General features: G+C 42.4%; 3 protein-coding genes across 7 annotated transcripts; 2 read left to right on the top strand and 1 right to left on the bottom strand.

Moving 5' to 3' along the window:
* Window positions 1–1,453: 1,453 nt before the first annotated feature.
* On the bottom strand, window positions 1,454–8,525 carry zfyve19 (zinc finger, FYVE domain containing 19). 5 transcript variants are annotated; one of them, XM_012836841.3, is made up of 12 exons: window positions 8,448–8,525; window positions 8,164–8,232; window positions 7,912–8,033; window positions 7,768–7,824; window positions 7,517–7,683; window positions 7,293–7,435; window positions 6,223–6,328; window positions 5,365–5,586; window positions 4,882–4,958; window positions 4,019–4,120; window positions 3,197–3,378; window positions 1,454–2,001 (listed from the first exon to the last, which is right to left on the bottom strand). In XM_012836841.3, the coding sequence occupies exons 2-12, from the start codon at window positions 8,215–8,217 to the stop codon at window positions 1,920–1,922; spliced, it is 1,314 nt and encodes a 437-aa protein (XP_012692295.2). In that variant the 5' UTR covers window positions 8,218–8,232; window positions 8,448–8,525; the 3' UTR covers window positions 1,454–1,919. The 5 variants fall into 5 exon arrangements, with proteins under 5 accessions (XP_012692295.2, XP_012692296.2, XP_031435925.1 ...); XM_012836842.3 differs by having other exon boundaries at window positions 7,768–7,821; XM_031580065.2 differs by lacking the exon at window positions 8,448–8,525 and adding an exon at window positions 8,306–8,413 and having other exon boundaries at window positions 8,164–8,170.
* A 335-nt stretch (window positions 8,526–8,860) lies between these two features.
* bub1bb (BUB1 mitotic checkpoint serine/threonine kinase Bb) lies at window positions 8,861–14,059 on the top strand. The gene is made up of 9 exons (XM_012836839.3): window positions 8,861–9,161; window positions 9,773–9,941; window positions 10,189–10,248; window positions 10,547–10,691; window positions 10,853–11,049; window positions 11,250–11,428; window positions 12,394–12,578; window positions 12,750–12,850; window positions 13,144–14,059. Exons 2-9 carry the CDS (start codon window positions 9,805–9,807, stop codon window positions 13,508–13,510), a joined length of 1,371 nt encoding a protein of 456 aa, XP_012692293.2. The 5' UTR covers window positions 8,861–9,161; window positions 9,773–9,804; the 3' UTR covers window positions 13,511–14,059.
* A 2,151-nt stretch (window positions 14,060–16,210) lies between these two features.
* On the top strand, window positions 16,211–19,261 carry LOC116223555 (piggyBac transposable element-derived protein 4-like). The gene is made up of 3 exons (XM_031580690.1): window positions 16,211–16,254; window positions 16,670–16,852; window positions 17,427–19,261. Exons 2-3 carry the CDS (start codon window positions 16,686–16,688, stop codon window positions 19,006–19,008), a joined length of 1,749 nt encoding a protein of 582 aa, XP_031436550.1. The 5' UTR covers window positions 16,211–16,254; window positions 16,670–16,685; the 3' UTR covers window positions 19,009–19,261.
* The last annotated feature ends 4,410 nt before the right edge of the window (window positions 19,262–23,671 follow it).

Genomic DNA, 23,671 nt, shown 5'->3' with positions numbered 1-23,671 from the left:
GTGGAATGTAAACACACTGCCCCTGCTCAGAGTCAATAAAAAAACATGCCATGTCCCCTTCAATGACAGAGTAACTCATTGTTAGCCCCTGGCATGAATTTTAACCTGAGCTTGCATTCATGTAGGGACTCAAGAGTGCTGATAAGGAATCTGTAAGGTCCTCTGGCAGATAATAATACTATCATGTGTACATAAATACGGGTGACACATTCCGACACAGAGCATAATCAAATTTCCCAATTCTGATTTCCAGCAAGGCCAAAAAACCCACCTAGTCCATATACAATGTGTTATGATAAATCTTCATAATACTCTCATTCCTGACAATAATCTAAAGCTAAAACTGGTGTCTTGATGTTGATATGTAGTTTCAGTTGTACCCTTGCATCGTGCTTTTTTGGTAAATGGCATATTTCCAGTATATTGACTGAACATCACTGACCCACCTGTCTCCTTCCTCTGTCCCCATCAGACAGACGGGCACCAGAAATGGCTGCGATACTGTAAGCTATGTTAACACAAACATTAGACGTTAGAGTAAAGTTTTCACTTGGACTAATCAGACAGCCCAGAGCGGGGAAACGGCCTACCCACGCTGCTGAGGGCCTTACACTATTACATGGAGGGGAGTCATCCAAATAAAGGGTTTAAACTCCCATCAAACACGACTGAAGGACACGCTAGTGCAGTTCAGACGAGCGGCCAAAAAGGGCTCAGGGCTCCCACTATGATGTCGGCCAACTCAAATCCACTAATCCCGTCCCGTCACCTGCTCTATCTCCCAGTATCAAAGCACCCCGCGGGGCGTGGGGGTGGAGGGGCACTAGTCTGGGTCGGTTCAGGTGTCCTACTCCGAAAGGGGCCGCTTCATAAAATACCAGAGCTGGATGCCCCCCAAAATTAAAATAATACATCACGTCCGTAGTCGCTGAGATCTGGATCAAATCGTGTTGACAAAACATCTATAATCCGTTAGAGCTGGAACAAATTGTGTTTGTGGATAAGAGTGTTAATGGAGGCATTTAATTAAGTCAGTGATGCCGTAGATTAACATTGCTTTGTCCCACACATTACACTTGGTGATCATAAAAAGGATACAAACACGCACACAGACTCAGGGAATAGACAATTCATGCTGCAGGAATATTTACATATGTGTGCACACGAGAGAGTGTGTGTGTGTGTGTGTCTGGATGTGTGTGTGTATGTATGTGTGTGTGTGTGTGTGTGTGTGTGTGTGTGTGTGTGTGTGTCCAACTGAGTCATTTCTGCCTCGGGCGAGAGATGACAAAGCAGATGGGCCTTCTGAAGTCTCTACAACATGCAAATGTACCCACATGCCTTGGCACTTACACACTCACTAACGGAACAAAAAAAACAACAACAAACAAATCAAAAAGATTGCCATGGACGCAAACATCTACATAAAATCATGCCTTCAAGGAGACAGTACCAGTGTTTAAGAGTTTATTTTAGACTGATTTAACTGAACATCATTTAGGCATGTCATTTACTGTAAATGGACTTGATATTTATATGGCTCTTATATCTTAAAATGGACACTGAGACATTATTATCATTATACTTATTATCATTAAGGCAATAAATGAAATATTGCACAATTAAAATATAAAACTAAAAGCTTTATAACCATGTTAAGACACTACCCAACTAAAAAAAAAGTCATGAAGCAAAGAGGTTGAAGCGCTACCAGGAAGAATACTGTGAGCCACACCAGTGGTTATGGTGCAATGCGCAGCTGTAGTACAAAGACCGCTGACTTTGTCATGATTTGTGTGATTTGCACTCTACAACAAAGCCTATGTGCCAATACCTGATGTTGACACTCAGTAGACTAATAGCTCCAGGCTCCTGAACCGCTCTGCAGACTGTCACTAACTACTGCCCAACCCTGCTCTTCAGGGCTTCCTCTTGGCCTTCTTTGGTGCCGAGTAACTGGAAGTGCGATGGTCTTTTCTGTCGAATTCATCGTGCCCTTCCCTGTTAAAGATAAAGAAGAGGAATTCCACTGGTTAGACTCCCTTATTATCAAGACAGTCAGTTATCATTTCCTTATTACTGCACATAAATAAAAGGGGGTTTCTACTTTCCCCACACTGAGTTATGTTATTTGTTGGGCAGACTCTTGATTTTGGTTTTTGCTTTTAAACCCAAAATAATGATCTAGGTTTTGAGTTTGTAATTCACAACACAAAAATATTTGGGAAAGTGGTATTATTAATGTTTATTAATAGTTATTTTTCACAGAACTAAATGCAACTCTCAAAGGTATAGGTGACCAGGGTTCCTGGGGCTCCAGTGTGCAGTTTGTGGTTGACCAGGGGGGTATTCCAATTACATGGACAAGCTTTGGTAACCTTGGTAACTCAGGTTGTGCTACTCTGTACTTAGCAGAATAGGAATCGTAGACACAATGGTTTGAGAACGGAAAACACCTGGAGCCTCTGGAAACTGCCCTCAAGCAAAGTTCACTGGCCAGGCTGGAAATCAGTCTGGGAAGTGATGAAATGATACATTTGAAAACAAAAAAGTACATCTGCCAATCCATGGATTACAAAACCATACTAGGCACTTTCCGTTAGTTAGTTGTGTTCTGTGTGGTCGATACCTACACCAATCCTGTATTTTCCAGGTCTATTTAAAGATAGATAAGTTATTATAAAGCACTTTGAGCTACATTCTTTTGCATGAAAGGTGCTATATAAATAAAGTTTTATTATTATTATTATTATTATTTACCAGCAATCAGTTAGATAACAAAAACAGTAAAACTCAACACCATCTATTGACTTAATCTTAATGATTTGAAATCATATAAAGTCTGAGTGAATCAGAGGCATAAATACCTAAAGTGGTCATCAGAGTAAAGTTCACTTGGAGTTGCAAACTGTTGTGTTTATTATCATTTCTCAGTATAGTGCCACCAGACGTTGAGCATCACGTTCTTTCAATAATTTTTGACTTTAACATAGCTGTTTCTGTACTTGATAGTTGTTCATTATTCATCATCAATATTATTATTATGTATAATACCATGCTGGATTATTAAACTTAACACTCCTTTGTCATCACAGCTCGAAGAGAGATGAGTGATGGTAAACATCAGCAGAGTGCAGAAGCTGTTTACTAGTATCAGACTCCTGTGTGTAGCAGTAATGCAGAGGTGCCTTCCCACCTGAAACAGCGGCTGCAGTACAGGTCCCCGTCACAGCCATGGCAACGGATGCCGGCATCTTGGTTACAGATGCAACACCAGGGCAGTTCATCGTCATCATCCTCACTGTCTGAGCGTCGCAGAGCAGAGGCTGCTACAGCAGGTCTGGACCTGGATGGCTGGGTGGGCCCTTGGGCTGGAACCTGCGGGGGGGAGAGGTGAAAAGTTATTGAACACTGCATTTTTGAAATGGTGTCAGTTTCAATTAGTTCTGGACAGCTGAGATTAAATAATATAAAACAAAGTGCATAGTGTCTAAGGTTCCTAAAACTATGTCCACCCTGCTCTCATCAATTTAAGCACCGTTGCATACAATTGCACAGCAGTGACACATTGGAGTCTGAATTGAAATCCAATTGGAATGGATAATTAAAATATCAATAGTGACACTGCAGCAAACACACTGAAATAGAACTGCCTCAGAAATGTAAACCGTAATAAACTCTTGAACCAGGAGGTGATTTACAAGTGATTATAGATGGAATGAATTCTTCTACCTCTCATTAAACCCCATAAAGTCTCTAAAAGCCAGTAAAAATCAGCCATGGAGATAGGTTCCATAAAAATGGTGCCAAATCTATCCTTCTGTGCTCAGGCTTCTGATACTAAAGAGGAATCAAACTCACACCGAAACATTCAAGACTGACACAAACAACTGAGCACAGTCTAGCATATGACTGATGAGAACAATAATAATACACTTAATATACAGTATATACTTATAAACCAACAATTCCAGCCCCTCTAGAAGTCTACTCTACACGTAGCTTCTTGTTCGGTCACCTTTGTCTTGCTGGTCTTTGTGCTTTCTATGTTGCGAGGGCCGCTACGCTCAGGGGGGATGTTGAAGCCACACGCTTCGTCCAGCGCTGCCTCCTCTGAAAGCTGGACAGAAAATGATATAATACCACAAAAAAAAAAAAAGATCAACGTTATGAAACTAAATCTGCATGTAGCATCACTAATTATACCAATACACGTACATTTGAATATCTACATTGACACACATGAATGCAAGCCTTTTCAAAATATCAGACACACTCAAAAAAGGAGTGAGTCGTTGGTTCAGCCTTGACCCTCTTTCGAGTATGCTGTTCTAATTCTAATGAAAGATATTCATTTGCTTAAATGTGAAAGCTAGACGATGTGCAAATTTTGCCCTTCAAGGGAACATTGATGTGCAAATCATGAGGAAACCTTCACAAAGCAGGGCAGAGCTAGCCAGGCAGGAGAACCGGTCTCAAACTCTTCTTTTGCATCTCTACTGTCCTCGTTTGGACTATTGTCAGAGTGAAATACCTTAGTGATTGGTGTACTGAGTTTTAATATGCCATACTATCACTTTCTTGAAACGGCATCTAATAATCTCAGATCCTGGTCTACTTGTTTCACTTACATTAGTAGACATTAGGAGCAGTAGAAGTATAAATGTGTTTTTATGTGCCAATATCCTGCTCAACCACGCTACAGCAAGTTCCTGTGGCGCACCCGGTAGAGCAAGGTGCTAAAAGCACCAAGCTCATGGGTTTCCAGGGAACACACAAAGGCAACTAATGAAAACGTATATTTGACCTGTAAGTGACTTTGGATAAAAGTGTCGGTAAAATGAATAAATGTGCATGTAACAGCACAGGTGCACCACCTACCCTCTTCAGTATCCTCTGCATGACCTCTTCCTCAGTCTCCTCATCGCTGTCCGGCTGCTGGAAGTCTTCCATTGAGACTATGATAAAGTTTGACACGGCACACAACAGAATAAGTACATGTTGATGACACACCACATCGTTCATCCGCAAAGCCTGACCAACACAAAGGCGCCAAAACACTGAATCCATTCACGCCCCAGCTGGGTTCGGGTGAAAACTATTATATAAATGGCCTTTCGCACAGATGGGACCTCTAAGTTCTAACAGCCAAAAATCTTTACAGTTTTCTGTGTAAAACTTTAGGATTTTCTTGGACGAGTGGTAAGCACTGAAGCATTAAATCCATTGGATATACTAATTACTTATTTATGTATTAAGAGGTTCCTCTCACTAGTTTGTATCATGGGTGCGAGTTTGGGTTTGTGTTTACTGTCCTTATACTACGTCTTTTTTCTCTCTTAATTGTTATTTTTTTTTACAAACCTTTGTTGGGGTCCTGTCCCTTGAGCTGGGCCAGCCTCTTGGCCATCTGCAAGATCTGCTCCTGGCTGTGCTGATCTCTCTGCAGCTCCGTCATGGCCTCGGCCAGCAGGCGGCTCTTCTCCGCCTCCAGCTGCTTGGCAGCCTTCTGCACGTCGTCCAGGTTTTCATCCAGCAGGTCATCCTTGGGCTTGTTCAGGTCGTTCAGGAGACTGTCTGAAGTCGCTGGAGACAAAGAAAACAATTATATTGGAAGTCACTGAAGAGAGGGAAAACAAGAAAAGATAGATCATAGATATACCCTGATATAGCACAGATAAATACACTGTGTATACATTTATAAACAGATACATGTGCTACTGAATGGCTGAATTACATTGTCTTTAGGACAGTGAGTTGAATTCAAACCGTGCATTTTTTATAAACAATAAAGAACAAAAGGATAATAATAAAACATCGACAGCTTTGATGTTGACTTTCCACACAGAAACATCTGGGATGTAGCTATACAATCGCTGGTCTTAAAAAAACCTTTCGACAAAGTGCACCACTATGTGAAGAAATCCCCTGAAGCAGAGGAATTTATGGCCAAGTAGGTTTTTTATTCACTAAACACATTAGTCCATGGTTACAAAGCCAGACTACTTTTGTGATTTGTGATAACATTTCAGCATGCTCGTGTTCTCTCCCTTACCAAATCTACTTTAGAAGTGTTGGAACAAGAAATGGAAATCTGAATTATAGACCAATGAATCAGTAAGCACCTGAGCTACACTTGAGGTAAGCAGTACACTGAGGACTTGCTATACTAAACTGACACTTTAGCCGAGTATCAGTTAAACCAAGCCACAAGCATCATACCTTCAGCTACTGGTTGCTGGCTGTCAATGGCCACTTCCTCGGACAACTGCTTCATGAGGTCATTGGCCTGTTCCGTCTGTGTGCGGGTGTCGGGTGGCTGGTGCACCTGCACGAAAACCACAACCTGATTTACACCGGCCACAGAGAGAGCTGCAGAAGTACTGAACTATGACTCCGCTGAGCTACGCTGTAAGCTACGTTATCAGTTGTTCCTGCTGATCCAACAGACTTAAGCCAGCCGTTAACAGTCCAGCCCCTCCCTACTATATGCAATGCACACATAACCATCGAAAGAGTTGCAAATCAGAATGAATGTCTTATGATTCTTCTTCTTAATTATGCCCTGATGTTTCTTACAGTTAGAATGAAGGTTAAGCAGAGTAACTCTTGAAGTCTATCTGGTTCTTACATATGTGACTCTGTTCCTGATCTATGTGTGCCACTCTGTGCTCTTAGAGATAAGGAGAATGGAATGTTTCTGGGAACGTGCCTCTCTAAGGTCACTGTTACGCCTGAGTTCATTCTCTGCGTCGTTAGACATCAGTCGTAAATTGCCAGGGATAGCATTAATAAGAGTAGCCAGGTGATTCCTCTGACTCAGTGTGACCCACGTAGGGTGGGCCCGGTGATTAACGCCGCCCCCCTCCTGTCAAGTAGGGTATGTCAACTCAGACTGATACTCTGTATAGTCAAAGGGCAAGACGCAGAGATGCATTGAACATTTTCATGTGAACTTGCCTCTCTCCCTTGATGCGCATCATTGTAATGAACTTTGTAATTTTGTAATAAACATTGTATTTGTTTCCTGATTTTTCAACCATTGCTATGGTTCAAGTCTGTTGTTCAAAATTACAATCAACCACCTGAAAGTGTTACTTGCTGGTTATTATGCCCAAGTGAGTACAAGAAACCTTTCCCCCCTGTTTTTAGTAATAACTACAAGGATATAAAGCTAGGTACTATTTCTTAAAATATGTAGTGAAAAATATCTCTTAGAGGAACTATAGAATTAAATTGCTCCGGATTTGTGAAACCAAATGAAATAAGGTAAATATGAGGACATCACATACCGGTGTTGGAGCCTGAGATGGTGGTGGTCTTCCCTGCAGAGCAGCAAGGCGATCCTCCATATCGTCAGAAGAAGGCACTGGCTTCACAGGGCCCCTCAGTGCGGCTAGTCGTGCCTCAATCTCCTTCTCCGACGGTATAGACTCTATGGAGGATGTACATGGTCAAACAGGGTCACAGAGGCTAAGCATTAGACATTACAGAAGGTGTGCAGTGCTGCCCCCACTTGGTTTAGTGTCCTCCTTCAGCTTCTCAAGCCTCTCCATCAGCGCATGGTCCTCTTTGCTCAAGCCTTTGGTGGGGATGTGTCCTGCCATGGTGTTTTTGCTGTGCCCAGGTCTGGCTGGCTGATGAAGCTGTTGTGCCTGTTTTGCTTCCAGCGCAGCAACCCGCCTGGAAAAGCAATAAATGAGCCACCACAAGGAAACTATGACTAAAAAAATCTAGATCCAGCCACTGGTCAAGAAATACACTTACTTCTTGTAGTTTTCAGGCGGTGACCACTTTGCAGCATCATTCTTGGGCCCACCACTGCTGCAAAAGTCATGAGCCACTGATTAATATATGCCACATGCCACAAGTACTGCATTGCCATATCGAATGCTTAGTCTACTCAACCACCTTGTGATATTCCCGTGACATTGCTTGCAGACTTTTTGCTGAGTGTTGCCGCAGCGTGGCACCAGTGCGTTGAACGAGAGACATCCAGAGCAAAAGGCCCGTCCACAATTTTTACAGCCTAACTGCAAAATCATGAGTAACAGTGACGGTTTTTACACTGTTTTGATGGGGTGTAATTTAAAATGTATATTACCGCCCTAGCTTACATCAGCTACGTTTCATGACACATAAAATGCAATGAAGCGTGCTTACCTCTTTTCTGAAGAGGGTGAATTTTGAAGCACAGGCATAGCAGCGATTATCCATGTCGATAAATAATGACTGTATGAATGTATAAATTACACGGTAAGACAATAATGCTAACGTTAGGTCTACAGAAATAGCAAGCCCTCACATTTCTGTCAGCTGTAAAATTGCCAGACACGGCACATATCTAACAAGGCCTAGCAAAGACACATGGGATGTATTGAACTGTGTTAAACAATAAGACACATAACTTCTGCAGACAGATCACTCTGAAAAAGGTAAATACTTACAACTCATGAGTGCAGTATTAAAGCCGCACACTTGGGGGAAGAATCAGGAAGAATACAGGAAGTTTGTCAGGAATTTGGAACACAGGTAAATGTAGTTCTAAATGCTGGCATGTTATTAATATATTCTATTACGTATTCCTTATTATTTTCCAATTGTTTCCAAATGTCAAAGTTTTTATCTATATCGAAATTGTATCTTATGTATACACATGATATAATTACTCATTAAATCCTTTGTTTCAAAAACATCATGAACATCTGAAACGTTTTAAACACGATTTCCCACAGCACACTATTGTGGGCGTGGCCAGAATGGTTTCAGGGAGGTTGCTCAATAATTTTGAAAGTAAATAAAATGTAGTGAATCACTCGTCCTTTAAGCCTTCATATCTCTACATATATATTTTAAAAATGTATTAATTATATTTATTATAACAATATTCTTAATTTCTCCATTCAGTCATTTTCTTGTAAACGCCGAAGTTATCTTCCGTCCACCGCCACGGCGATCAGCCAATCAGCTTCGGGAAAAAGAGCTCGCGGTTTTTGTTCAAATGTTTTGAGCTGCAGACCAAGCAAGGCAAGGAATAGAGAAGTGAGGAGATACCGTAGTGTTTGAACAGTGTCTTTTAAGATCAACGGTTTGCTATAATTGCCAACTGTACATTTCACATTTAGCACATTGTTTTCAAGAGGAAGCTCTTGTGATACAAGGTGAGAGTCTTTATCTGAGAAGCTGTATGTTTACAAGGTGCGGTTTGTTTCATTGTGAGGTATAATATGGTGATGGCTAGCTTGTCAGCTTAATGAATACAGTATGGCATGGTAACGTTAGCTATTCTCTGGTAACAGTAGCTGTGTAGATCTGGGTGGAACTTGCCTAGCTAGCTATCCTAGCTAACTAACGAATATGTAGCTACCGCCACTTTACTAACTTGCATATAAGTTACCTTGATATAGTCAGTAATCTTTAGGATCTTGAATTGTTGTGTTGGTCATGGTTTGGGCGAGATTTAGTTTAGCTAGCAGGGTAAGGCCTTTAACCAATGCATGGTAACCTTCCTCGCTAAAGGTTTGATCATTTTAACCTAACTAGTTAGTTTGCAAATAAGCTTGCTTTTGTTTATGCGTATAGGAATAACTTGGGGATAATTTAACAGAATTGTGTCAATTTCGTGATGCTGATTTTGATAATATGTTAGTAAAATCACTTGGATCGTCTTTACGTTGCGTGATGTAGAGCTTTATGGGACCAAGGTTTGGTTTGCTACCTGCATGACCAGCATAGCATTAGATTAACTTCATTTGCAATGTCACCCATCCAGTTTTGGCAGCTTGCCCCCACTTCAGCCCAGCGATGGCCGAGGCAGAGGCGGAGTGGGAGCTCTGCAAGGAGAACATCCAGCCACTGAGGGGAGGCCGAGCCATGTCTGCACTGAAGGAGGCCCTGACTCTGCAGGAGGAGGGTGGCTCTGCCATCACACAGCGCCAACAGTAAGTGGGCTCTTTTTAACGGATTTCTTCGATTTCTCTATGACCATAGTCATTACCTCCAAAATGTTATTTGGTCCTCTTTTTCTGGCAGCTGCATTGATTGGCTGTTTTGCACAGTTTGACATACAGTTTAATTTTTTTTTCTTTTTTTAGTGTGTATGTAGTAAAAAGGAACAGACCCCCGTTATAATTTAACCGTTCTGAAACACCATGAATTCAGCGTGATGTATTTTTTTTCTGTCTACAGGGCATTTGAAACAGAGCTACGCATGTATGATGGTGATGATCCACTAGATGTATGGGATAGGTAAGATTCCTTGTGACTGCTCAGTGGGAGAAAAATCTGGGATGAGAACACTACCACTCAAAAGTTTGGGGGTCACTTAAAAATGTTTTGTTTTCCATGAAAGTGGATGAGTTCCATAGGAAATATAGTAATTGCCAATAATATGTTTTAATTTAAATTATAATTGTGTCCTTCAAACTTTTTTTTTGGTGGAAAATGGGGACATTTCTAAGTGACCATGAACTTTTGTACGGTAGTGTATATTTGTTAAATTATGTACTCTAAATCTCTGCAAATGTTAATTGTGTGTCTCTGACAGGTACATAAAGTGGACAGAACAGACATTCCCTCAAGGAGGGAAGGAAAGCCATTTCTCTGTGCTTTTGGAAAGCGCAGTAAAGAAGTTTACAGAGGAGAATAAATACTACAACGATGCCCGTTACATTGACCTCTGGATTAAGTTTGTAAGTGGCAGCACTGCTATAGACATCATGTTTTAAACTTCAGACTTACTTCAAGCAATTGTATAAACACTATATGGGCACATTCACAAGTGCTTCATCCTGCTGTCAGAATAGGTTTCACTAAGGCACGCTGTTGATTTAAATACTCTTGCCCTACTCAGGCGGACCACTGTCAAGAGCCTTTGGATATCTACCGGTACATGCAAGCCCAGGGGATTGGCCTGATGTCATCTGCTTTCTACATAGCATGGTCTGAGGAATACGAGAAGAGGGGAAACTTCCGGAATGCTGACAGCACATTCCAGGAGGGACTGAATTGTGGGGCAAAACCTCAGGATCGGCTCAAGCAGTTCCACAAGTAATGCCCTAATGAGCGAGTTACTCTCCTTGACATAGTTATGCTGTTATGCTTTTCTCCAAAACAGCTGACGGTTCAGTTAAAGATGTGTTCCTTGATTGTATTCCAATACAAAAACACATGTTGTCAAGCCTTTTTTTGCTCTGCTTTGTCTTGTACAATACAAGAGACTAAATAAAGGTGTTTGTGTGTGTCCTCAGGGCTTTGCAGGCGCGTGTGACTCGCCAAGTAATGTCGGGAATGGGTCAAGAAAGCGGCGTGGTTGATGCCATGGAGATGGATATGGAGGAACCTAACAGGAAGACACTGGTGGAACTGAAAGCCTTGGGGAAGGAAAAGGCTGTGGCACCCATCAGCAGAGGGAGCAGCATCACTACCCGTAAGAGGAACCAGGGAATCTGCATCATGACCTAATGATCTCTTTACATCGGCACTTAAGTGTTTTTTACACAGTTTTCAAACCTGTGGTGGTAAAAATGACACTTTAGTGGAGCACCCCTCTTAACATTTGGGAGTATGTCCCCTACTTGCTTGGCACACTTATGACATTAACATTAGTTAACACAAATCGGGTCATTTGGAAATCTGTGAAATAAAATAATAACATTACTGACGGAATAGGCCAAAGGATTAAGATGATGCCTGCTTTTAAAAAAAAAAAAATGTAAATTTATTTTTTACGTATTTCATAAAATTCTCCACACAATCACAGCATGTTGTGATTGTTATAGTAATACGTCTTTTGATTGCGACAGTGTTTTTAAGGTCTCAACTTTGTTGATATGCTTATTAACCTCTCACCCTCCGGTTTAAATAGAAGTCTGATTATTTGTTATTTACATAAGATGCCTCTGCAGACCTGAACAAATAACATTGAGAGAAATTGCGTTCAGATATCCATGATAACGAGAGGGTCTCTGAAGGGTCTGAAACATCTAAAAGTTGTAGTACAGGAAAGTGGTGTAATGGATACTAATACATTAACTGAATTTTGATTAATTGTTGAGTGGTTGAACTATAGCAACCTTTACCTGGTCCTTTTGCATTATTTAAATGAAGCTCACAAGCGTTGTGGCTTTCAAGTACTTCAGCCTCTGTGGAGTGCCAGAGAAGCCTATATTATTTGCATTTTAAAGACCATATCGTACAGTAATATTCACACAAAGTTTTTAAGTCTCCTGATGCCAGAACTTTCCTCATGAGTCCCTTTCGTTTTACAAATTCCTTCTAGTTCGCTTATTTTTTTTCTATTAGCTTTTAGATCGGTTTGTTTAGCTTCAAATGAATGATCCAAAATAATTATATTTATCCTAACCATCATTCCCATGTCTCTCTCTGTGCCAGATCAGCCGCGCAGGCTGCAGATGAAGGCCCCCATGGCTCCTCTCAGGAACAGCCGCCTGATGGTGTTCGATGAGAACAAGAAGGTGGCCGAGCCCCAGGACCCCAAGCTGGAGAGCTGGATGGGTCCGCCCAGCGCCAGGGCCAAGGAGAACGAACAGAAGCCAGTCAAGTGGACCAAAGCCAAGGTAAACGCACGTTAGAAAACAATATTAACGAAACATCATTTCCTCCCTCTCTGTGTAACACAATCGTTAATATCTGGGTTAACTCACAAGCACATTGAGTAACCTTATGGGAGGGAACGAAAAAGGAAGTTAGTTCATGTTTGGTCTTTCTTCTTTCTTGCATGTTTCTAGTTGCCCAAGAAGACCCATGCTGGCCTCCCAGTGGTGATTCCAGCCCCTGCCAAACCCACGTTCCAGCCGTTTGTGGAGGAGTGTGAGCAGCCTCCTGCTGTGTGAGTGCACTTGCACACCTTGGTGCTAATTTACTCAATCACTTTAGCTAAAGCACCTTGCACCCAGGTAGACTTGTGTGGGCCTTATGTAGAGGCAAATCAGTAAAAAATGGAAAACTATTTACCCTTTAGTTTAGTTCAAATGCATTCACCAGGAGGCCTGTAATGTGCCTGGGTGGATGCATGAGGGTGCGTGTCTGTTGTGCTATTGAAAAATATAACCTACATTGTTGTTTGCATTCTGAATATGTATATGTCTGTGCTGACACTGCTTCTCCTTCTCTCCTGTCCAGCACGCCGTGTAAGATCAACCCGTCTATGAACTCCGTGCTGTCGGCACGTAAGCCCCACCGCGAGGAGACGCCCCTGAAGCGCGTACAGGACTGGCAGGCGCAGCACCAGGCGGCGGGGGCTCAGGCCCCAGGTGCAGACAGCAAGCCCCGGGAACAGAGCATGTACTGCAAGGAGCTGCTGTTCAACGGCGCCACCGAGTTCTGCATCGAGGAGCTACGCGCCATGCGCTACCACCAGAAGCATGCCCAGAGACTGGTAGCCAGCAGCAGCAGCAGCAACAGTAGCCCGGGTGACGAGAGCGCAGGAGCATCTGCGGCTTCTGAGAGCTGCAGAGCAGGACCCTCCAGCTCTGGCTCCTCACACTGAACAGTGCTGTAAAGGGAAGAAAGAGAGTGAGAGAGTGAGAGAGTGAGAGAGTGAGAGAGTGAGAGAGTGAGAGAGAGAGAGAGAGCGCACTGTGGTTTTTAGGCAGTAGATGCAACTCTTATTTGTATTGTTTTTATGGTTGTTTCCTCTTCCTGTATGTTTGTCTTTCTTTGTGTCGTTTTGTTTTTGTTCTTAAGAAGTCGTTTGTGTACTATCAGGAACGATGATGTGAACTAAAGAAGCATGTTTAGTTTGTAGGTACTTTCCTACCAACCTTCACATTCTTCCATTTGGCTTGAAGCTGCTGTTTGTATCAACAACAGTAGGCTACAGGTGCATTTGTGTATTTGTTCAATCTCATCTGGCTGTGTAATGAGTTTGAGATGAGATTCTTTTTCTTTTTCCAGATTTTTACTGTAAATCAAGAGGGCTTTTTTTTGTACATTGTTTGTACTGTTACAGAAATACATGGACTATTAACAAAGGGTGCATAATTCCCTGAAACACAGTAGCTCAATAGTGTTGTATGCCTCGATTCAAAACCCAAAATAAAGCAGTTGTTAAGACACCAACACTTTAATACCTGGTTATTGAATTACCTGAAATGTTAGGAAGAATAGAGGATCCCTTAGCTGTAAACCTCCATTTCTAGAGCCAGATAAGTGTATACAGTCAGTCATTTTTCTGCTTACAAAGCCAGCTATTCATAACTGATTAATAGATTTTCAGTTTCATAAATATTGCACTCGTACAAAATATCATTTATTTTTAGTGTGTAGGAGGGGAAATTTAAAGATGGGTTTGTCTCTGATGATCTTGAACGCACATGATTTGTTCTCTATTGATAAAACAAGTTCCCTCGGGCAATGGGCTTTGACAAACACATCAAGGCATATCAGACTACCCCAAAAAAATCTCATAGGCCTTTGTCCCCTAAGAGGAAAGTCTCCTTTGTGTGGAATGACAGCTAGTTATCAAGCTGATGTTACAAATCTCCTCAATTTAACTTATAAAATAAACTGGAGATGGTGCTCAACTATCCTGATTTCAAACTTAAAATGGTGAGCATTTTGCAGGATTTTTAAAAGCAATTGACTGCACTCAATTACTGCCAGAGCTTCTGAAACTTAAAGTAAAAGTGCTCTCAAAACTACACGCATGAATCCAAAACAAAACATGCCAAGCGACTGGTGTTGACGTGTGAGATGTTTGGATGATGCTTAAGACCTCGTAATAACCTTACAATAAGTGTTCTTTTAGACATAAACAGCAGACGTTTGGCGCAGTCTGGAGAAAGCTAATCTATGTGGCATCTACTCCCACCAGTGGACCGTTTGTTAAAACGGTCAGGGGCGTAGCAAGCTTTTCAAAAGTGAGGGGGATGGATGTGATTTGTTTATTAACAATAGAAACGATGGATACAATGACAGAGGTGTACAACATGTATCAGAAATACTTTAATAATCCCAGGGGGAAATTATTTTGGTTACAAACTACAAATATACAAACAAAATATATTAAGAACCTTCCTGTGCTCTCTCTGAAACTGATGCCTCCAGCAACTTCCTCTCCTAAAGTGGTAATAATGGGCAGTGGTAAAGGAATAGGGCCAAACAGTTACAGCTGTGGCACTAGCAAACCTCAGTGAATATTGAAAAGTAATATCATTAAGTAAATGCAAACAATATCTAATGGAAATAGGCTACTGTTGTTTAATGTCAAAAATGTTCAACGTTCAGCTTTCAACTTCACTTACAGGATTTCTCTTGAAAAAAAGTGTCAATATTCTCCTGCCTCTTTCTTTTCTGCATCTTGATACTGCGTGACAAAAAGACGTTGCTTGTGAAGTTAAAAAGGTGCAGTTACAGTACCTTCCATCCTGTCGTTACAACTGATAAACACACCATTTTCTAAATATCTGCTAACGTTACGCATATAGCTACAGTAACGGCATATAAAAAGAGATGAAAATGCCACCGGACATTAAACTTTACGAACACAAATGGCAAAAGACAACCTAGCTACTGTAGCTAGCTAACAGCCTAATGTTAAATGATAGGTTCAGTTAGCTAACGTTAGCTCAGGTTGTATCTACCTAATTACGATAGCAATTTGTACCAGTATTAAAGAGTTAAGCTTTACATTGATGAACACATTAACGGTGATAACACGTGTACGGCAAAACACTAAAGATACTTGCATTACATTTCTTAAAAGTACTGGACTATTGGTTGAATTCCAGTGTAGAATGCGGTCTGTTAAGACCGCTGCGAAGTATAACACACCGTTGCCATGACAAACAGAGCGTTGCTATGGACGCAGTTCTGTTCACTCAGGCAATATAATCGCTACACACAGCCTACGACGTAGCTACGGCGGCAGTTCGACGCAAGGCGTTTGTGCAAAACTGTGGAAAAACTGCAGAAAAAGTGTGGGTGTTGAACCCTCTCACCGGGAAAAGTGTGGGTGTTAAAACACCCACATCCCCCACGGGTGCGACGCGCCTGAAAACGGTCATGGATGATCATACAATGCCACCTTTTATTGGTAAACTGAATTTGAGAACATTTTTCAGGGACGATTTTCTTGTTGTTGTTCTTGTTGTCAATACGCCTTTAACCCGAGTGTGTGAGCGAGCCTCGCGAGCGTGCAGACAGACGGTGATAACGTCTAATAAACAGACTGTGAGCGACTGTCCGACCCAAGCTGGTGAAAGTTGCCATAATCAGCTGATGGATATAAAGGTATAGCACATGAAGTTTAAACTTGTAAAATAAACGAAATGGTTAAATCATCTCGAGTTAATTATAGATGTCGTGGCTCTCTTTTATGAAGTTTTACGAGTTTTTGTCCTAGAGACATAAAAAGAACACCCCCAGAAACCTTAAATCTTTTACTTTTACGATGTTTAAGTTTGAAACTTAAAGGGAAATTAGCAATTTGTCAGTGGAATAGAAAGAAAAGCTTGTACATGTTAGTCTCTGCGCGAGGTTTTAGCTCCTAATGGCCCATTCATAGCAAATGAGGGCTATTCATATGGTAAGAGATGGTATTTCGGCGATCGCTATTGGGTCATGACATGGCGAAGAACCCTGAGTAAACGCCCCTTTTGCAGCAATATAATCCAGTCCACATTGTGGGTTGTTTGTTATCATACAGACTGAGGAGAAGCAACATGTCGCTACCCATCTCTGCTGCTAAAGCACTATGCCATATCCGGGAGGAACTTGCTCTGGAGAGCGAGGAGGACAATCATTCCTCCGATGAGAGTGGTGATGACAGTGAGGACGAATATAACCACTTCGTGCTTCGTCTTGACCCCGTTGAGGATATCCCTGATGAGTAAGTTGTATTCGCTTGACTGGCTCTTGTAACGCATGGTGTTGATTAACTTATAGGGAGTAAAACGCATGTCATATTATGCTACTACCGTCTGTAGGTGGCGTGGCGTAGCGTGTGGAAATAGCCTAACATACTGGACTAGCGCGCCAGCTAGTAGGCTATCTAGTCACTTGTCTTTATATTAAACCTGTCTTTCTGTTAAAGTAAGCCCACGATTAAATATCTAACATGCCAGGAACAACAACAAGCCTTTAGACGTTTGTTGTCGAAGTTGTTGGAGGTGGTTGTCAGCGCAAAAATAAGTAAAACATAGGCACTTGGTGCAGCCAGTGATGCAAAACTGCGTACACTAAAATGTTTACCTCTGTGGTTAGTCATTAATGTATGCTATTATAACGTGTATGATAGGTGTGAATCGAAACTGGTCAGGGGTGAATGATCGAAACTAGCCAGGTGTAAATTACCGAACCTGCTTTAACTTGTGAATTGCAGCATTGGAATTCTATGTTTTTAAAGTGCCTTAACATTATATGAAAGAGCAACTTTTAATTGTTTTTAATGTACTGCATTACAGAAACGGGGAGAACATTGCACCTACACCACCAAGGAAAAGAGCACGACGTCTGTCCAAACAGGAGCCGTTGTCATGGAAGTCAGAAAATGACAAAGATGCCGCTCCAGCAACACTGCGGTTTCTTCCTGCAAGGGAGCCTGGTGTGCAGCTGAGTGCAGCAGACAACCACACTCCTCTGGACCTCTTCAAACTCTTCTTTTCAGATAGTGCTGTGGAAACACTCTGCAAAAACACCAACAAGCAAGCTGCAAGGTCCATAGCCAGAGGCGTGGAGTATAAATGGACGGATGTTGGCGTTGCTGAATTCTACAGATACATTGGACTGATATTCCTCATGGGCATGGTCAAGCTGACTGATGTACGTGACTACTGGAGGAAATGCTACTACCACACCGTCCCTGTAGCAGCAGAGGTGATGGCAAGAGACAGATTCCGAACAATATCCTGGAATGTGCACATGAGCGACCCAGATGAGGACAGAGTGAATGATGCCAAGAGGGGAACCTCAGCACATGACAGGCTGTTCCGGCTCAAACCCCTCATGAACACTATCCAGAATGCCTGTAAGGCATTCTATCAGCCTCGCAGGAACATAGCTGTGGATGAGCGTATGGTGGCTTCCCCTAAGTGTGGTTTCAAGTTGTTTGTGCTGGCAGACTCCAGCAATGGGTACACTTTGGACATTTCTGTGTACAATGGAAATAACAACTTCATAATAGGGCAAGGTCTCTCTTATGACTCTGTCATGTCACTGATTGACAAAAGGTATTTGGGGTCGGGATATCATGTGTACATGGACGATTTCTACACAAGCCCAAAGCTTTTCAGGGACTTGTTTGCTGCCAAGTTTGGTGCTTGTGGAGCATACAAGGATGTACGGAGGGGCTGCCCACATAGTGCTGTCAATGCACTGAACAAGATGTCCCCTACAGGAACGTACCGCTGGATAAGGGATGGTCCTCTGGTGTATGTGAAATGGATGGATACACTCGAGGTGAGGGCTGTCTGCTCCACCATCCACGCAGCCTACACTGGGGATGAACGAGAGACAAGAGTGAAATCCAGAAAGGGTGTCTGGTCCTCACAGTCTCTTCCATGCCCCTCACCGGTGGTAGAATACAACAAGTTCATAGGAGGTTTGTATTCATCAGACCAGTATTACACATCACAACACAAAACCTCGAAGTGGTACAAGAAACTCTTTTATCACTTCCTGGACGTTGCTGCAACAAATGCCTACCTTCTCCACAAAGAACTCATGCAAAACATGCACAAGGACAGCATGAGCCAGAAGGCTTTCATGGAGGAGCTCACCGCACAGCTGATGGGTATTCCACAGAAAACTCAGCCACAAGCGTCTCCTGTCCTGAATGGCAGAAATTTTTGCTCGCCAGTTTGTGAGGTTGAGCCTCCCACCGATGGTGGCAAGAGGGCTTGTGATAACCGCAAGAGCTGTGCACATTGCAGGGTGCAGAGTGGAAAGGACATCAAAACCCCTTGGAAGTGCAGAGCATGTGATGTCTATCTGTGCCTTCAAACAGACAGAAACTGTTTTGATGCTTGGCATCATGGGGGGAACTAAAGAGGACATCTTTTTTTACTTCAATATTCATTGTGTAGGGAAAGTAGTGTTGGAGAGGGAAATTATAAATATGTAGTAGTGAAACCACACATACTTTTCTGAATGCTAAACTCATATGTTTAGCCAACACCTATGTTTACCAGGTTCAAATGTCTAATTCCGAAATCTTTACAATGTGTACAAAGTCCTCTTAAAGTAGGTTTTTGTAAGAATGTTTTTACATTTGATTTAAATAAAATATTTTACTATACTATTCCTTTTTTCCATCATGTTATTATTGCTGATGTCTTCTTGAATATAATCATATGCCACTTGTGCATCAATGTTTTTAATTAGGGGATTTTTTTTTTTTTTTATCTATTCTAAATGTCCCTTCGTTTATTTATTTTTTCCATCATTTTATTTTTATTTTAATGCCCGTATCAACATGGAAAAGTGGATTGGCTTGCTCTATGCAAATGTTTTATTTGATTGAAAACCAACATAGCCAAACAGGGCGGTACAAAATAAAATTATAAAGTGCACATTTCAGGTAAACAAGGACTCAGCCTATAGTGCAGTTAAACCATGGCTTAATATTTTCTTTTTTTCAAGTTTGCTGGGAACATAGCAGTCAGGCCTCTTATTTCAGAAACAATGAACAGTAACAGTTAGGTTACCAAAAAAAGGTAAGCCTACTACTTCTTTGCTTTCAGCCAGCTGCCTGTTGACATTTTCAGACAACAGTGAAGCTGGCTTTTTCACAACACAACTTTTAAAAGTAAACTTTCCATTCAGAAGCTTTTTATCATCCATTTCGCCGTATCGCGCTCACCATTCACTCAAACCGTAACGTTAGCCTACTACACAGTTTGCGAGGCCAAAAAGAATGTTAATCTAAAAAAAAAAAATCGCGTTAATCTCGCGATAAAAAAATTAACGCCGTTAAAATGGGTTTGCATTAATGCCGTTAATAACGCGTTAAACTGACAGCACTAATAATGATGTATAGACGCAGATGAGCTCCACCACAGCTGTGTGTACGGCCAGCCGGAGTTATCCTAGACTGACAGCAGAGGGCGCAAGAGCGGAGAGAAGAGCATACCATTGGAAAGGATTATTCTGCGTTGGCTTCTAATGTTATTTGAATCTTTAATTGGACGAGAGGGATTTCTGTTGTCTTCTTCAATGAAAATGCTCCCCAGTGCAGAACAATGTGACTGTCCAGGTCGCGAAGAAAACTGACCTTCGTCAGACTTGTACAACAGACACCAACACCGGGCAGTTTGCCTTATAGACCGATGCAGCCACTTCTGCCCTCATGTCCTAATTACGTTAATGAAATCTCCATTAGGTTCTTGCATGGATAATGCGCTCTCGCGCCCTACGCTCTCTGGATCCAATTCCTTCAGGCTGACAGCAGCATTCGACCGTACTGCTGCTCACAAGAGGATGTCTATTTTGCCAATGTGTTGTAAAGCCAGATAGCCGCTTACATGTTTATTTTTGTTGCTAGATTAACGTTTTTATGTAAATATTTTTTTTCTCCAAAAAATGTCTTCCAAGTAGACCCTAATACAGTGTGTCTGACGTTGGTGGTGAAAGTTGGTAAATCGAGCAATGTAACAGGCTGCAGAGGCCCAGGCAGTGAGGTGGGATGGACGGGCAGCTGTGGTCATTAGCACGTCAAAAGCAGAAACGTTGTGGAGAGGGCTGGCTTGATGGTGCCCTTGGGACCTAACCCCACAGCAGACGTGTTTAGCAGCAGCAGAGAGGACTTTGCTTTTCATCCAGTCAAGCAGTCATGGCTTTTACGGGCAGGACTTAATCAACTGACCTGTCATCACTGAAGAAGGAGTGGATATCATTGTCAGCTTTTACTGTTTGTCTTATGAAGTTGTGAGTACTTACAGGCCTACTTGCATTTATTTAATGCGTTGTGCAACTATACATTAACTTCCTTTTTTCCCTTTGGTCGCTGGTGTGCAGACTTTGTATGGAGTCAGATCATTTCTCATCTGTGTGAAGCAACCAGTAACCGTTTCAGATAAATATATCCAGAGACAAGAAATCAATAGCTCTTCCATTCAATAGGACTAGCAGGGAATCGCTCTGTGTACATGTGTGTATGTGTGTGTGTGTGTGTGCTCAACAGGTAAGTAAAGACTTTCCATGGACCATTTCTCTGCCGTCCTGTCCTCTAATATCTGTTGACTTAAATAGACCCGCAGCTCTGCTGCTTGCTTACTTGCTAGTCTGTCTCTCTAAACTCTAGTTGTCCACTTGTACTCACACGCATAGACATATATATAGACATATATACCTTTATATGTCTATGCTCACACGGGCCAGTTATCAGCCAGATGACTGAACCCCCATCCACTCATTCTTATGGAACTGAATCAGAGGCACTGTCATGATGGCCAGTGAAGGCTGGATGCAGTGTAACAGGCCGAATAGCCACAGGGCCGCATCTAGGGCAAGTTGCGTGAAGCCCAAGATATGCACTTTAAGATTGTGCGAGAGGACACAGAATCGGGCATGGCATGCAAACATCTTATGCTGTAAACAGTCACTATTCTATCCTGTGACAAAAAAAAATGGAGCCTTGTATTTCCCTTATAGCAGCTGATGGTGGCACAGACCTAGTCATGATCTGGCATGGACACGGCCGTGATCTGGTACCAATCTGGCACTGTTCTGGCACAGATCCGTTTCAGAGTCTGCTGCTTTAGGGGGTTGCCGCCCTGGAAGTTGCCGTGGATGCAATGCTAACCATGTTAATTAAGCAAATGTAAATGGCATCCTGCATTGGCTGAGCTGACATTAACAGGCCAGTAGAAAACGAGCCAGAGGGCAATGTTCTTCAAATATCTGTGCCACATATTTATAAATGAATTCCAATGTCTGGCCCTAGAAAATGGTCATTGAATACACTTTGCTTGGTCTTGAGACGCCGTGTGAAAGGATCGAGAGAATTATCTCATTTGGTCAGCTTGCATGATTAACTTCGGTTTTCTCTGTTGACATGCTAAATGCGACTGAAACACTGACCATTAGGGTTTCCAATTACACTCTTTGGTATTCATGAATCCTTTTTACTGTGAGGACAAAGCCCATTGTCATGTCATCTCCGCCACGGAGTCGTCCTTTATAGGGAGTGCGTTGAAGCTGTGCTTGGTTTAAGGTCAACAGAGACTCTTGGCTCTCTACTGATGTGTGTGTGTGAGTGAGTGAGTGAGTGAGTGTGTATGTGTGAATGTGTGTGATTTTTATAAACTTACTAATGTGTGTGTGTGTGTGTGTTTGTGTATGTACTGCATGTATGTGTGTGCACGCATGCAAAAGCCTGTGTGAGATTTTTATATAGAAGAACCCAACATGGCTACTGAAGTGTGATATGTATGTCACAGCCACGCAAATGAGGGCCCCGGGGCTTCTGTGAGCCAAGCCCACAACCTTCACAGGAGAGGAGAGAAGAGGAGAGAGTGAGGGCCAGTAAAGCATCAATGCTATGCAGCAGCACTGAGCCATGCACTCAGCTGAGGGGAAGGGGTAGGGTCAGGCACGCGTGGGGCCATCAATATTAGCCACCACAAGAAAAGAGGAGGGACAGAGACGGTGTGTGTGTGTGTGTGTGTGTGTGTGTGTGTTGGGGGGGGTCACATCTGCCACACTCCCCCGCCAGCGAGAATTTTTTTTTATTATTGAAATGCAAATAGGTCGAGGCCAAGGGGTTTTTCCTCATGTTTGTGTGTGCTTGTGTTTATTTTCCCCTCCTTTTGGTGTGTTCGCGTTTGACGGAAGGGGTTAGGATTTGGAAGGAAGCCTTGACGTGCAAGCTGACACGAAATGAAGAAATGGCTTAGGCTGTCCTTCAAGATTTTGCCCGTGTCTGAAAATGATAACACACTGTTTGACCCCTACGCACGTAATCAGAAATACATGCATATTAAAAAATCATCTTTCCTACTGTTGATGAAACATTTATGGGTGAGACATAAGGGCTCAATCAGCAGGTTCTATACTTTTTTCACCATTTTATATTTCTAATGACTCACTAAATGCATTACTTTATTCATGTTGTGAATTAATTATGCATTAAGCTCGATATTTTATTCCAGGACTGTGCCAAGATGTCACACTATCCTGAAATTTACAGGGAATACGTTTCCTAAGTAACCTCCATACCAAAAAAGAAAAAAAAACACACAGTCAGATCCTGGACCCATGTCCAGCATGGATAATACATGAGGAAAACAGATAGTGTGTAGCTACACCTACCTCATATTGCTAGTCCATGTGAAAGGGCACCTTCCAAAGACATCGATGGGGTGTGTGTTTGTGTGTGTGTGTGTGTTTGTGTGTGTTTGTGTGTGTGTGTGTGTGTGTGTGTGTCTCTGTGTGTGTGTGTGTGTGTATGGGGTGGTGGTGGTGGTGGATTGCTGGGGTACAGGTGGATGGGATGCCAGGTGAGGTAGCAGCACTGGCGTCTTCTTAAGGTCTCTGGAATCCAGCCTAAACAGACATACAGTACACATGCTGGCTGCTGCTTAAAGGGACTGTGCAAAGACAGCCCACGGGAGGGAGGTGGAGAGAGAGAGAGAGAAAGGAAGGAGGAGGAGGAGGAGGGGAAAGTGAGAGGGAGGGGTGAGAGTGGTTATAGACAGGGAGAGAGAGCGAG

This window comes from Clupea harengus, chromosome 14 (assembly GCF_900700415.2).
Source record: "Clupea harengus chromosome 14, Ch_v2.0.2, whole genome shotgun sequence".
Taxonomy (NCBI): Eukaryota; Metazoa; Chordata; class Actinopteri; order Clupeiformes; family Clupeidae; genus Clupea; species Clupea harengus.
Note: the sequence above shows the minus strand (reverse complement) of the source record. Positions and strands in the feature narration are given on the sequence as shown.